Source organism: Petromyzon marinus, chromosome 56 (genome assembly GCF_048934315.1).
Source record: "Petromyzon marinus isolate PM22_M1 ecotype Great Lakes invasive population chromosome 56, UKy_Petmar_22M1.pri1.0, whole genome shotgun sequence".
In the NCBI taxonomy this organism is placed as follows: Eukaryota; Metazoa; Chordata; class Hyperoartia; order Petromyzontiformes; family Petromyzontidae; genus Petromyzon; species Petromyzon marinus.
Window position 1 is genome coordinate 10343220 of NC_133722.1, and position 15589 is coordinate 10358808.

The 15589-nt window shown below is 57.1% G+C and overlaps 1 protein-coding gene across 1 annotated transcript in view; it reads right to left on the minus strand.

Annotated features, from left to right (window-relative positions):
- Positions 1-15589, minus strand: part of LOC116937444 (disco-interacting protein 2 homolog C-like) — a 60945-nt gene that overhangs the window by 17208 nt on the left and 28148 nt on the right. Inside the window, exons 18-25 of the mRNA XM_076052429.1 lie at positions 13353-13446; positions 11994-12113; positions 10638-10752; positions 8287-8432; positions 6751-6884; positions 6210-6293; positions 5169-5296; positions 1489-1603 (exon numbers count right to left, since the gene is read on the minus strand). Coding sequence (XP_075908544.1) covers positions 1489-1603; positions 5169-5296; positions 6210-6293; positions 6751-6884; positions 8287-8432; positions 10638-10752; positions 11994-12113; positions 13353-13446 — 936 coding nt within the window. The remainder of the gene's footprint in view (positions 1-1488; positions 1604-5168; positions 5297-6209; positions 6294-6750; positions 6885-8286; positions 8433-10637; positions 10753-11993; positions 12114-13352; positions 13447-15589) is intronic.

Below are 15589 nucleotides of genomic sequence, written 5' to 3' on the forward strand. Positions count from 1 at the left end.
ACACTCGCTCACCTGCAGAACCCAGGTCATCCACAAACACTCGCTCACACTCGCTCATTTACTCACACTCGCTCACCTGCAGAACCCAGGTCATCCACAAACACTCGCTCACACTCGCTCATTCACTCACACTCGCTCACCTGCAGAACCCAGCTCATTCACTCACACTCGCTCACCTGCAGAACCCAGCTCATTCACTCACACTCGCTCACCTGCAGAACCCAGCTCATTCACTCACACTCGCTCACCTGCAGAACCCAGCTCATTCACTCACACTCGCTCACCTGCAGAACCCAGCTCATTCACTCACACTCGCTCACCTGCAGAACCCAGCTCATTCACTCACACTCGCTCACCTGCAGAACCCAGCTCATTCACTCACACTCGCTCACCTGCAGAACCCAGCTCATTCACTCACACTCGCTCACCTGCAGAACCCAGCTCATTCACTCACACTCGCTCACCTGCAGAACCCAGGTCATCCACAAACACTCGCTCACACTCGCTCATTCACTCACACTCGCTCACCTGCAGAACCCAGCTCATTCACTCACACTCGCTCACCTGCAGAACCCAGGTCATCCACAAACACTCGCTCACACTCGCTCATTTACTCACACTCGCTCACCTGCAGAACCCAGGTCATCCACAAACACTCGCTCACACTCGCTCATTCACTCACACTCGCTCACCTGCAGAACCCAGCTCATTCACTCACACTCGCTCACCTGCAGAACCCAGCTCATTCACTCACACTCGCTCACCTGCAGAACCCAGCTCATTCACTCACACTCGCTCACCTGCAGAACCCAGCTCATTCACTCACACTCGCTCACCTGCAGAACCCAGCTCATTCACTCACACTCGCTCACCTGCAGAACCCAGCTCATTCACTCACACTCGCTCACCTGCAGAACCCAGCTCATTCACTCACACTCGCTCACCTGCAGAACCCAGCTCATTCACTCACACTCGCTCACCTGCAGAACCCAGCTCATTCACTCACACTCGCTCACCTGCAGAACCCAGCTCATTCACTCACACTCGCTCACCTGCAGAACCCAGCTCATTCACTCACACTCGCTCACCTGCAGAACCCAGGTCATCCACAAACACTCGCTCACACTCGCTCATTCACTCACACTCGCTCACCTGCAGAACCCAGGTCATCCACAAACACTCGCTCACACTCGCTCATTCACTCACACTCGCTCACCTGCAGAACCCAGCTCATTCACTCACACTCGCTCACCTGCAGAACCCAGCTCATTCACTCACACTCGCTCACCTGCAGAACCCAGCTCATTCACTCACACTCGCTCACCTGCAGAACCCAGGTCATCCACAAACACTCGCTCACACTCGCTCATTCACTCACACTCGCTCACCTGCAGAACCCAGGTCATTCACTCACACTCGCTCACCTGCAGAACCCAGGTCATCCACAAACACTCGCTCACACTCGCTCATTCACTCACACTCGCTCACCTGCAGAACCCGAGTCATCCACTGGAAGCTGTCGTCCTCCGATGCGTCCGGGCGCTGCTCGGCCACCACCACGATCCGCTCGTCATGCAGAACGGTGACGGAGAACACTGAGATCCTGACGCACGCACAAAGACAAAGGTCCCCCATGTAGCCTTAACAGACCGTCGGGGCAAGTACGGTTAGCGAGTAGCACCTATAAAGGCCGGCACAGTGACGATGTTTACTACACACCGCACCAGGTACTCATTTGGGGCTGAGTCGACCTAGGCGAGGCCCAGGACCGGTCAAATAATTGTCACTGGTGTTGGCCATGAGCAGGAATCTAACTTGGGTTCGCAGGTTCCTCGCGCAGCACGTTAACCACGACACTGCCACTGCACTCACGTGTGTGTCTGTGTGTGTGCATGTGTGTGTCTGTGTGTGTACACGTGTGTGTCTGTGTGTGTGCATGTGTGTGTCTGTGTGTGTGCACGTGTGTGTCTGTGTGTGTCCGTGCTCATTCATGTGTGCGAACACATGTGCGTGTGTATTTATGCATGTGTGTGTCCGAAAGCGTATGTGTGTATGCGTGCGTGCACGTGTGTGTGTGTGTGCGTACGTGCGTGCGCGTGTATGCGCGTGTGTATATGGCAACACAAACCACTTCCTCCTCGTTGGTGCCGGACAGCAACGATGTGGTGAGCAGTGCCGTGGGGGGAGGGCCAATTTCGAGTGGCAATTCCCCTCATGGCGTTTGTAACCACCACAGCGGCCAAACGGGGGCTCTGGGTGGGTGCAAGGGGCTGGTAACCCCTCCACCTGCAATTAATTACCACTAAACCACGAATTAAAACTCTAATTAAACTTGTGCCGGAGGCCATGGTGGAAAAGGCGTCTGACGTATCCTGGCCAAAACCCCATTTGGAGGAGCCAGGAGATTGAATCCTTACCCTCGGGGCTCCTCCAGAAGGAGAGGCTGCCACTACTCTGTAGGGAGCTGGACCGGTACCACCTGGATCTCTGTGGCATTCAGGAGATCCAGTGGACCATGAGGGGTGGACAGTCCTCTACTCGGGGCAGCAGACTACCAGACAAAAGGGAGTGGCTCTTCTTCTGAACAAAAGAATGCAGGGGGCGTGGGAGCGTGGCGGTGAGGCGTGGGAAGCTGTAAGCCCCAGGCAACTTTGGGCTCGCCTTCCCATCAACCAGAGGCGAGGAATGGTGGTCATGGTTACTTATGCCCCCACCGAAGACGAACATCCGTGGAGGGATGCAGGCAAGTCCAATGAGTCAGATGCCTTATATGACCTCCGGTCACAGGTGCGAGCAAAAGTGGCCCCTAGGCATAGCGTAATCTTGTTGGGCGACTTCAATGCCCAAGTTGATCATGATGCTGACACCTATTCTGGAGTGATTACAAGGCATGGGCCAGATCAGCTCAATAACAATGGTACTAGGCTGCTAGATTTTTGTGCAGCCCATGGGCTTGTAATTACCAACACGCTGTTCCGGCAACGGCGCATCCACACAACATCATGGATGCAGGCCGGGTCCAAGCAAGAACATCTGCTGGACTACATAGTGACGGAACAGTGGATATGGGTCCATGTCCTTGACACCAGGAACTACCGTGGAGCTCATCTGCCCAATGACCATCGACTTGTCATCTGTAAGATGCGCCTGCCATTCTTCCACTCCGGTGGTGGGTGTACACTCATGACCCCATTCAAACCCTTAGTGACATGGTCTCGGCTAGCTGATTAAAGTTGCAAGCGAGAATTTCATCATCGCTTGCGGCTGGGATTGGCATCGTCCCCCACTCCTCCTGATGTCGAGGGGAAATGGGCGATGTTTAGGACTATGGCTCATGCAGCTACAATGGCTGCTTTGGGTACACAGTATAGACCTCCCAAGAGACCCTGGCTGACAGAGAAGGTGTTCAGGCTGGCTGAGAAAAAACAACAGGCCCACTCTCATCGTCTACAGCATCCCACGTCAGAGAATGAGGAAGCTTATGGCAGCCTTCGCTCAGAGGTTCGGAGATCCGTGAGGTGCTGCAAGGATGGGTGGTGGTGGCGGGTTGCTGTGGAGATGGAATCCTGCCTCAATGGCCCGTGATCACAAATCGCTCTTTAACTTCATAAAAAAAATAACTTGCAGTGCCACACCTATTACCATCATGAGGGGAAAGAATGGTCATACATCTCCGACCCCTAGGAAAAGGTTTGTGGAGCATTTCTGTGAGGTCCTGGGGGAAGGGAAATGCCTCAGCCTGGAAAACATCGTGGCACAAAGTGGGGATGACCCTGCTGAGGCTGCGGTGCCTCAAATATTGGGAGAAGTCACCCCCTGTGAGTGGCTGGCTGAGGTGCCATCTGTTGAGGAAGTACAGAAGGCGATCTGGAGTCTGAGACCAGGAGAGGCAGCGGGCAGATATGATCTCCCAAACGAAATGCTGAGGGAGGGTGGCGTTTGTGCACAGACTGCCCTACATGACATCATACCAGTCTGGGCCACTGGACGGGTTCCGCAGGATTGGAAGGATGCCCTGGTGGTCCCCCTCTTTAAGAAGGGGGACAGCACAGACTGTAACAACTACAGGGGCATCTCACTCCTCAGTGTGCCGGGAAAGGTCCTGGCAAGGATTATTCAACATCGCCTTGCCAGGCACGCTGAGGAGAGGCTTGCGGAGCCCCAATGCAGTTTCCGGAAAGGGCGGTCCTGCACAGATGCCATATTTTCTGTCTGTCTGCTACAGTAGAGGTGTAGGGAATTCCAGCAAGACCTACATCTCTGCTTTATTGACCTGGTCAAGGCCTATGATACCATCAGTAGGCCTGGGCTCTGGGTTGTTCTTTGTGCTTTCAGAGTCCCTGACTCTCTGCTCACGATCATTAAGGACCTTCATGATGGTGAGCGGGCCCGGGTAAAACTACGTGGTCAGTAGTCAGAGCCATTCCCTGTTCACCTTGGGGTGCAACAGGAATGTCCTCTGGCTCCCACATTACTTAACATCTATTTCGACCACGTAGTTTGTGAAGCCTTCGATGGCTCTCCCGAAGGAATTTCCATATGGTACAGATATAATGGGAGGCTGTTCGAGGAGGAGTTGGAGGCGCTGGTACTGAACCTGGAGCTTGCCACTATCAGCTAAGCACCTGCCTGGGTATTTTGTACCATCGGACACTCTGCCTCCACAACTCCCAATTGGTGATAGGGCAGTTGTGGAGAGTGGAGAGTTTCCCATACTTCGGCAGTGTGGTCATGACTGGCTCGGTTTGACGGCAGAGGTCTCACTCCGAATTTGTCGAGCGGCAATATCTTTTCATCAGTTGCGTAACGCTGCGTGGAAGCTACCTGGTCTGTCGCTCCGCACTAAGGTTCAGGTCTTCTCGGCCACGGTCATTCCCTCCCTTCTCTACGCTTGCGAAACGTGGACCCCCCCTAATGGAACATCTTCGCCGGTTAGAAACATTTCGGCTGGCCTGCCTACGATCCATCCTGGGTTTAACCAGGCTGGATTGTGCGAGGAGCTCACAAATCCTTGAAAGATCTGGGCAAGGTCCCATCGGTGCCGTGTCTGCCCCGTGACCTCCTGCCAGCGGGCGTTCCACACTTCACGTGGCCTCAACGTGCACATAGCCTGGCACAAGCGCCGTGGCGAGGCTGGTTGTTGCGTGTACGTGCGTGCGTGTACATGCCTCCCCCGGAAGACGAACTTGCCGGGCTCCACAGCAAGCACGGTGGCCACGACGTCGTCCGAGCTGTGGCGCCGGCCACTCACCAACATGGAGCCGTCCACACGGCTCACCACGCTCACCATACCGGCCTGGCGGAGGTACGCCGTCACACAGGGGTCACACCGTAACACAGGGGGTCACGCCGCCACACAGGGGGTCACACCGCAACACAGGGTCACACCGTCACACAGGGGGTCACACAGCCACACAGGGTGTCACACCACAACACAGAGGGGGTCACACCGCAACACAGGGGGTCACATCACCACACAGGGGTCACACCGTCACACAGGGGTCACACCGCCACACAGGGGTCACACCGCCACACAGGGGTCACACCGCAACACAGGGGGTCACACAGCCACACAGGGGGTCACACCGCAACACAGAGGGGGGTCACACCACAACACAGAGGGGGGTCACACCGTAACACAGGGGTCACACCGCAACACAGGGGTCACACCGCAACACAGGGGTCACACCGCAACACAGGGGGTCACACCGCAACACAGGGGGTCACACAGCCACACAGGGGGTCACACCACAACACAGGGGGTCACATCGCCACACAGGGGTCACACCGTCACACAGGGGTCACACCGCCACACGGGTCACACCACCACACAGGGGTCACACCGCCACACAGGGGTCACACCGCCACACAGGGGTCACACCGCCACACAGGGGTCACACCGCCACACAGGGGTCACCAGGGTTGAGTCCACCACGCACAGCCCCTGTGAAACCTCTGCTCTGGTGAATCTGGAGACTCGAGGTTTTAAGAATTGGGAACCTGGGATCTGAGAATCTAGGATTTCACAAATGTATGATCTGATATATGGGATCTGTGCATCTGTTGATCTGTGGATATGTGGATTTGCTGATCTGGGATCTGTTGATCTGTGATTCAGTGAATCTAGAATCTGGAATCTGTGCTGCGAGTGAGAGGGGGAGCTGGCAGATGGGGTGGGGGGTGGGGGGGTGGGGGTGGGGGCGACTCACGGGCGACACGAAGCCCAGGAGTCCGGTACGCACGAACGGGAACTCTGCGTCCACCGGCACGCCCGACTCGCTGAGCGGTGAGAGCTGGGGGGGGGGGGGGGAGAGATGAGACGCCGTGCGGAGTCGGCACGGCCTCGCCCAGCAGAGGCATCGCCGCAAGTGACGGGGTGGTGGTAGTGTGGTGGTGGTGCAGTGTAGCGGTGTGGTGGTGGTGTGGTGGTGGTGGTGTGGTGGTGGTGCAGTGTGGTGGTGGTGCGGTGCAGTGTAGCGGTGTGGTGGTGGAGCGGTGCAGTGTAGCGGTGTGGTGGTAGTGTGGTGTGGTGGTGGTGTGGTGTAGCTGTGTGGTGGTGGTGTGGTGGTGGGGCGGTGTAGCGGTGTGGTGGTAGTGTGGTGTGGTGGTGGTGCAGTATAGCGGTGTAGTGGTAGTGTGGCGTGGTGGTGGTGCGGTGTAGCGGTGTGGTGGTGGTGTGGTGTGGTGGTGGTGTAGCGGTGTGGTGGTGGTGCGGTGCAGTGGTGGTGCAGTGGTGGTGGTGCGGTGCACCTCAAAGCAGGCCTTGGTGATGCCGGGCAGGGCAAAGTAGCCGGAGGCGGTGCCGCCGGAGCTCACGCAGAGTTCCCCCAGCTCGTCCTCCCGGCAGAGCGCCGGTGCGTCCGTCCTCACCACGCTCACCACCGCTACGGCACACGCACACCACCAGTACCGTCACACGCTCACCACACTGCTCACCACCAGTACCGTCACACACTCATCACACTCACCACCAGTACCGTCACACACTCATCACACTCACCACCAGTACCGTCACACACTCATCACACTCACCACCAGTACCGTCACACACTCACCACCAGTACCGTCACACGCTCACCACCAGTACCATCACATGCTCACCACCAGTACCGTCACACACTCATCACACTCACTACCAGTACCGTCACGCGCTCACCACCAGTACCGTCACACACTCACCACCAGTACCGTCACACACTCACCACCAGTACCGTCACACACTCACCACCAGTACCGTCACACACTCACCACGCTCACCACCAGTACCGTCACACGCTCACCACCAGTACCGTCACACGCTCACCACCAGTACTGTCACACGCTCACCACGCTCACCACCAGTACCATCACACGCTCACCACCAGTACCGTCACATGCTCACCACCAGTACCGTCACACTCACCACGCTCACCACCAGTACCGTCACACACTCACCACCAGTACCGTCACACACTCACCACCAGTACCGTCACACGCTCACCACGCTCACCACCAGTACCGTCACACGCTCACCACGCTCACCACCAGTACCGTCACACGCACACCACCATTATTGACACATACTGAGACACACTTACCACGTTATGGCAGTGATGGTGGGGATGGCGGTGATGGCAGTGGTGATGGCAGTGGTGATGGTAGCAGTGATGATGGTGGTGGTGCAGGAGGTGGTGATGGTAGTGGTGAAGGAGATGGAGATGGTATCGGCACTGAACGGGTGCGAGGGGCTGGTAACCCCTCCACCTTCAATTTAATTACCACTAAACCACGTGAAAAATATCCAACTAAGCTTGCGCCGGACCCCATTTGGCGGAGCCAGGAGACTGTGGTACAGGAGGATGTGAAGCTGAGTGGACTTGCCAATGACTGATACCAGCGGTGTCAAAATCGGCCTCTGTAGAAGAGGCTCGTGAAGGATGCTACTGGAGGCAGTCGCCCTCCAACAACAACGGAGGGCAGAGGAGCGACGCTCACAACAACGAGCGGAGCGCCAAGTGGCTAAAACACAGCAGGTTGGCACAGTAGGGGGGCACAGGTGGTGCATCACCCAGTCATCTCAGTCAGTCGACCCGTGGCACCTGGGTCTGCCCCGTGACCTCCTGCCAGCGGGCGTTCGACACTTCACGTGGCCTCAACGTGCACATAGCCTGGCACAAGCGCTGTGGTGATGTCACCGCCACTTCGTGGCGAATGGCGGTTGTTGTTATCGGTCATGTTATCGGCGATGTTATCGGCGATGGTGGCGGCGATGGTAGCGGCGATGGTAGCGGTGCACGCGAGTCTCACCACCGGGCAGGGCCGGGCCGATGTCGAGCACGGCGAGGAGCGAGGAGCGTGCCGCGCCGCGTCTCTCCGCACGCCGAACGCCGTGGCTGAGCGCGCCAAGACTCAGCGTGGTGCGCTCCGGGGTCCCGCCCGGCTCCTCGCCCCGCCTGCCGGGGAAACGCACAAACACGGCAAGGATCCCCCACCCCCTCCGTGTAAAACTCTAAATAAAAACTATGAACTATCAAACGAGGCACCCACTGAGCTATGTAGCTCTTTTTCAGAAGCGACCTGGTTATCACAAATGATATCCCTGTTATCTGGCCACAAATGATGGCTCAGTGACCTGGCCACAAATGATATTAGTGACCTGGCCACAAATTATGGTTAAGTGACCTGGCCACAAATGATATCTCAGTGACCTGGCCACAAATGATGGCTAAGTGACCTGGCTACAAATGATGGCTAAGTGACCTGGCCACAAATGATGGCTCAGTGACCTGGCCACAAATGATGGCTCAGTGACCTGGCCACAAATGATGGCTCAGTGACCTGGCCACAAATGATGGCTAAGTGACCTGGCCACAAATGATGGCTAAGTGACCTGGCCACAAATGATATCTCAGTGACCTGGCCACAAATGTAATCTCATTGACCTGGTCACAAATTATATCTAAGTGGCCTTGCCACAAATGATGGCTAAGTGACCTGGCCACAAATGATGTCTCAGTGACCTGGCCACAAATGTAATCTCATTGACCTGGTCACAAATTATATCTAAGTGGCCTGGCCACAAATGATGGCTAAGTGACCTGGCGACAAATTATATCTCAGTGACCTGGCCACAAATGTAATCTCCTTGACCTGGCCACAAATTATATTTCAGTGACCTGGCCACAAATGTAATCTCCTTGACCTGGCCACAAATTATATTTCAGTGACCTGGCCACAAATTATATTTCAGTGACCTGGCCACAAATGATAGCCCAAAAACAATGGGCTCCCCAGCGGAGGTGGGCCTCCTCGTGGAGGTAAGTGTCCATATAGCGGAGATTGCCTTCTTCGGTGACATTGTCCTCGTGGAGGTTGGGCCCTCTCGTGGAGGTGCGTCTCCCCCTTGCGGATAGGTGGACGCTATCGCGGATGTGATTCCCCTCGTGGAGGCAGTCCCCTTTGTGGAGTTGAGCCCCATCGCGGAGTCGTGTTTGAAAGAGTGACCCACCTTTATCTAAAACAAACTATTTTATTTTACCAGTTAAGGCCCCACTGAGCTAATTAGATATTGTTGTCAGAAGCGACCTGGCCGCAAATGATGGCTCAACGAAGTGGCGGCTTAGCAAGTGGAAATTTACGGGAGCCAAATCCTCTGAATGCGCGTCGATTCTAAATCGTGGACGAAAGAAACCGGAGGATCCGGAGAAAAATCCATGGGGGGCAAGCGCCGTTGGCAAGGGGCACCGACGAAGCCCAGCACGGCACACGCACGAGGGGGCGGTGTGGCCGGGCGGCGTGGCCGGGCGGTGTGGCCGTGCGGTGTGGCCGGGCGGTGTGACCGTGCGGTGTGGACGGGCGGTGTGGCCGAGCGATGTGGCCGGACGTCGCTCCGGGGCCACACAGAGAGCACCGCGCTAACCACGACATCGCCGCTCCCCACTACTCTCACCAAGACAAAGGTCCTCCGTGTAGCCTGTAACAGACTGTTGGGGCAAGTGCTGTTTGCGAGTAGCAGCGCCTGTGAAGGCCGGGACAGTGCACGAGGTGGGGTGGCCACTTTCGTCTCTACAGCTCTGATGTTGAACCTTGACTTAAAGCTTTCGTGACTGCGGGAATTCATATTCTGTGTATCTTTCGGTAAAGTCACGTAGATCGAAACGTCGTAGTTTATTGTTTATTTTATTTTTATTAATATGAACCTATCTACGTGACTTTACCGAAAGACCCAACGAATTTAGCTCTGTTTACTACACACCGCACCAGGTACTCATTTGAGGCTGAGTCGACCTAGGGGAGGGCCCAGCACTGGTTCAGATAATAATCGAGTGGGTGAGTGAGTGGGTGAGCGCCGAGTGGGTGAGTGTTGAGTGGGTGAGCGTCGAGTGGGCGAGCGTCGAGTGGGCGAGCGTCGAGTGGGCGAGCGTCGAGTGGGCGAGCGTCGAGTGGGCGAGCGTCGAGTGGGCGAGCGTCGAGTGGGCGAGCGTCGAGTGGGCGAGCGTCGAGTGGGTGAGCGTCGAGTGGGTGAGCGTCGAGTGGGTGAGCGTCGAGTGGGTGAGCGTCGAGTGGGTGAGCGTCGAGTGGGTGAGCGTCGAGTGGGTGAGCGTCGAGTGGGTGAGCGTCGAGTGGGTGAGCGTCGAGTGGGTGAGCGTCTCGTTCACCGCCGGATGGCGACGGTGAGCCCCTCTGCTGAGTAGGCGCAGGGCTGCACGGCCTCGGGGCGCAGGCCCCGGCACCGGAACGTCGACACGAAGGCGTCGCAGGACGACAGCGACCCTGGGGGCCGGGGTCACGCGGGGGTCACGCGGGGGTCACGGGTCATTAGGTCAATGCCGAGGAACCACGGACAAGAGGGGAGAGGCAGCAGCAGCCAGCGCCATGCGCAACTCCGCTCACTCTCACAAAGACAAAGGTTCCCTGTGTAGTCTTAACAGACTGTAGGGGCAAGTTCTGTTCGCGTGCGCCTATGAAGGCCGACACGGCACACGAGGGGGTGGGTGGCCAGCACCACGCCCGGCCGCCTTTGTCTCCCCAGTGGCGATGTTTACTACACACCGCACCAGGTGCTCGTTTGAGTCGATCGAGGGGAGGACGCCCACGTTCGGTTCCGATAATCGTCACCGGCGTTGGCCGTGAGTGGGAATTGAACTCGGGTCACTGGGTTCATAGCGCAGCGTAGCGCTCACCGCCTCACTACCGCTCCCCACACACGCGCACACACTCACAGACTCACTCTCTCTCAGGCACACGCTCACAGACTCACTCTCTCACTCACAGACTCACTCTCTCACTCAGGCACACTCTCTCTCTCTCACTCAGGCACACTCTCTCTCTCTCAATCAGGCACACTCTCTCTCACTCTCACTCAGACACACTCTCTCTCTCAATCAGGCACACGCTCACAGACACTCTCTCACTCAGGCACACTCTCTCTCTCACTCAGGCACACTCTCTCTCTCACTCAGGCACACTCTCTCTCTCACTCAGGCACACTCTCTCTCTCTCTCACTCAGGCACTCTCGCTCTCACTCAGGCACATGCTCACAGACACTCTCTCTCTCACTCAGGCACACTCTCTCTCTCACTCAGGCACACTCTCTCTCTCACTCAGGCACACTCTCTCTCTCACTCAGGCACACTCTCTCTCTCTCTCACTCAGGCACTCTCGCTCTCACTCAGGCACATGCTCACAGACACTCTCTCTCTCACTCAGGCACACACTCTCACTCACTCAGGCACACTCTCTCTCTCTCTCTCACTCAGGCACACTCTCTAATGAACAGGGTGAGAGAACACACAAACTCCACGCAGCAAGGTGCCCGAGCCAGGAATCGAACCCAGGCTCTGCTTTCGGTGATGGGGGAAGATCGATGACGATGTTGACGACGACGATGACGATGACAACAATAATTGTGATGGCGACAATGCTGATGATCAAAAACATGCCGACGATGATGCCGACTAATGCCGACGACAATAATCACGACGCCGCCGCCGAAGCCGCCGCCGCCGCTCACAGGGGTTGGCAGCGTCAGCGACGAGCAGCGAGCGCAGCGAGCCGAGCTCCACGTCCTTCTGCTCCTGGAAGCCCACCATGGCCCAGTGCAGGTCGCGCGACTTCACGCACGCCACGCTCGCTGGGGCGCCACGCGTGGCACGGGTGGTGGCGTGGCACGGGCGGTGGCGTGGCACGGGCAGTGGCGTGGCACGGGCGGTGGCGTGGCACGGGCAGTGTGGCACGGGGTCAGAAGACGGCACAGGGGGTGAGGGCGGGACAGGGAGACACGGCGGTGGTGAGAGACGAGGCGGTGCAGTGGTCCGCGAGTGACGACGCAATACGGTATTTATAGCGTACACGTGGTGTGTGTGGTGTGGTGTGTGTGTGGTGTGTGTGTGGTGTGTGTGTGGTGTGGTGTGTGTGGTGTGTGTGGTGTGTGTGTGTAGTGTGTGTAGTGTGTGTGTGTGTGGTGTGTGTGTAGTGTGTGTGTTGTGTGTGTGTGTGGTGTGTGTGGTGTGTGTGTGGTGTGTGTGTGTGTGGTGTGTGTGGTGTGTGTGTGTGTGTGGTGTGTGTGGTGTGTGTGTGTGTGTGGTGTGTGTGTAGTGTGTGTGTGGTGTGTGTGTGTGTGTGGTTTGTGTGGTGTGGTGTGAGTGGTATGTGTGTGGTGTGAGTGGTGTGTGTGTGGTGTGTGTGTGTGGTGTGTGTGTGTGGTGTGTGTGTGTGGTGTGTGTAGTGTGTGTGTGGTGTGTGTGTGTGGTGTGTGTGTGTGTGGTGTGTGTGTGTGGTGTGTGTGTGTGGTGTGTGTGTGTGGTGTGGTGTGTGTGGTGTGTGTGGTGTGTGTGTGGTGTGTGTGTGTGGTGTGTGTGTGTGGTGTGTGTGGTGTGTGTGTGTGGTGTGTGTGTGTGGTGTGTGTGTGTGGTGTGTGTGTGTGGTGTGTGTGTGTGGTGTGTGTGTGTGGTGTGTGTGTGTGGTGTGGTGTGTGTGGTGTACGTGTGTGCGGTGTGTGTGTGTGGTGTGTGTGGGGTGTGTGGGGTGTGTGTGGTGTACGTGGTGTGTGTGTGGTGTACGCGGTGTGTGTGGTGTACGTGGTGTGTGTGGTGTACGTGGTGTACGTGGTGTACGTGGTGTGTGTGGTGTACGTGGTGTACGTGGTGTATGTGGTGTGTGCACTGCGTTGGATCACGCGCCGTGTGTGCGGTATGCCGCGTGTAGTGTCGTGTGTTGTGGTGTGCTGTGTGCGGAGTGCCGCGTGTGGTGTGTAGCAAGCTGTGATGTGCTGCGTGTGGTGTGTAGCATGCTGTGGTGTGCCACGTGTGGTGTGTAGCACGCTGTGGTGTGCCGCGTGCGGTGAGTGGTGTGCCGTGCCGGGATCTCCAACCTTTGTAAGCGAACACCTTCTGCAGCCAGGACACGGGGTTGACCTTCATGAGGGCGTAGGGGACGCACACCACGTGCAGCATGCAAAACACTCCCTGCCGGGCACAGCACCCCCCAGCAACACTCGAAACAACACCCCCCAGCAACACTCGCAACAACACCCCACCAGCAACACTCGCAACAACACCCCCCCCATTAACACTCGCAACCACACCCCCCCAGCAACACTCGCAACAACACCCCACCAGCAACACTCGCAACAACACCCCCCCCCCATTAACACTCGCAACAACACCCCCCCCCATTAACACTCGCAACAACACCCCCCCCATTAACACTCGCAACAACACCCCCCCCCCCCCAGTAACACTCGCAACAACACCCCCCCAGTAACACTCGCAACAACACACCCCCCCCCCAGTAACACTCGCAACAACACCCCCCCCATTAACACTCGCAACAACACCCCCCCCATTAACACTCGCAACAACACCCCCCCAGTAACACTCGCAACAACACCCCCCAGTAACACTCGCAACAACACCCCCCCAGTAACACTCGCAACAACACCCCCCCCAGTAACACTCGCAACAACACCCCACCAGCAACACTCGCAACAACACCCCCCCAGTAACACTCGCAACAACACCCCCCCAGTAACACTCGCAACAACACCCCCCAGTAACACTCGCAACAACACCCCCCCCAGTAACACTCGCAACAACACCCCCCCAGTAACACTCGCAACAACACCCCCCAGCAACACTCGCAACAACACCCCCCCAGTAACACTCGCAACAACACCCCCCCAGTAACACTCGCAACAACACCCCCCAGCAACACTCGCAACAACACCCCCCCAGTAACACTCGCAACAACACCCCCCCCAGTAACACTCGCAACAACACCCCCCCAGTAACACTCGCAACAACACCCCCCCAGTAACACTCGCAACAACACCCCCCCAGTAACACTCGCAACAACACCCCCCCCAGTAACACTCACAACAACACCCCCCCAGTAACACTCGCAACAACACCCCCCCCAGTAACACTCACAACAACACCCCCCCAGTAACACTCACAACAACACCCCCCCAGTAACACTCGCAACAACACCCCCCCCAGTAACACTCGCAACAACACCCCACCAGCAACACTCGCAACAACACCCCCCCCAGTAACACTCGCAACAACACCCCCCCAGTAACACTCGCAACAACACCCCCCCCAGTAACACTCGCAACAACACCCCACCAGCAACACTCGCAACAACACCCTCCCAGTAACACTCGCAACAACACCCCCCCAGTAACACTCGCAACAACACCCCCCCAGTAACACTCGCAACAACACCCCCCCCAGTAACACTCGCAACAACACCCCCCCCAGTAACACTCGCAACAACACCCCACCAGCAACACTCGCAACAACACCCCCCCAGTAACACTCGCAACAACACCCCCCCAGTAACACTCGCAACAACACCCCCCAGCAACACTCGCAACAACACCCCCCCAGTAACACTCGCAACAACACCCCCCCAGTAACACTCGCAACAACACCCCCCAGCAACACTCGCAACAACACCCCCCCAGTAACACTCGCAACAACACCCCCCCCAGTAACACTCGCAACAACACCCCCCCAGTAACACTCGCAACAACACCCCCCCAGTAACACTCGCAACAACACCCCCCCAGTAACACTCGCAACAACACCCCCCCCAGTAACACTCACAACAACACCCCCCCAGTAACACTCGCAACAACACCCCCCCCAGTAACACTCACAACAACACCCCCCCAGTAACACTCACAACAACACCCCCCCAGTAACACTCGCAACAACACCCCCCCAGTAACACTCGCAACAACACCCCCCCCAGTAACACTCGCAACAACACCCCACCAGCAACACTCGCAACAACACCCCCCCAGTAACACTCGCAACAACACCCCCCCCATTAACACTCGCAACAACACCCCCCCAGTAACACTCGCAACAACACCCCCCCAGTAACACTCGCAACAACACCCCCCCCGTAACACTCGCAACAACACCCCCCCAGTAACACTCGCAACAACACCCCCCCCATTAACACTCGCAACAACACCCCCCCAGTAACACTCGCAACAACACCCCACCAGCAACACTCGCAACAACACCCCCCCCGTAACACTCGCAACAACACCCCCCCAGTAACACTCGCAACAACACCCCCCAGTAACACTCGCAA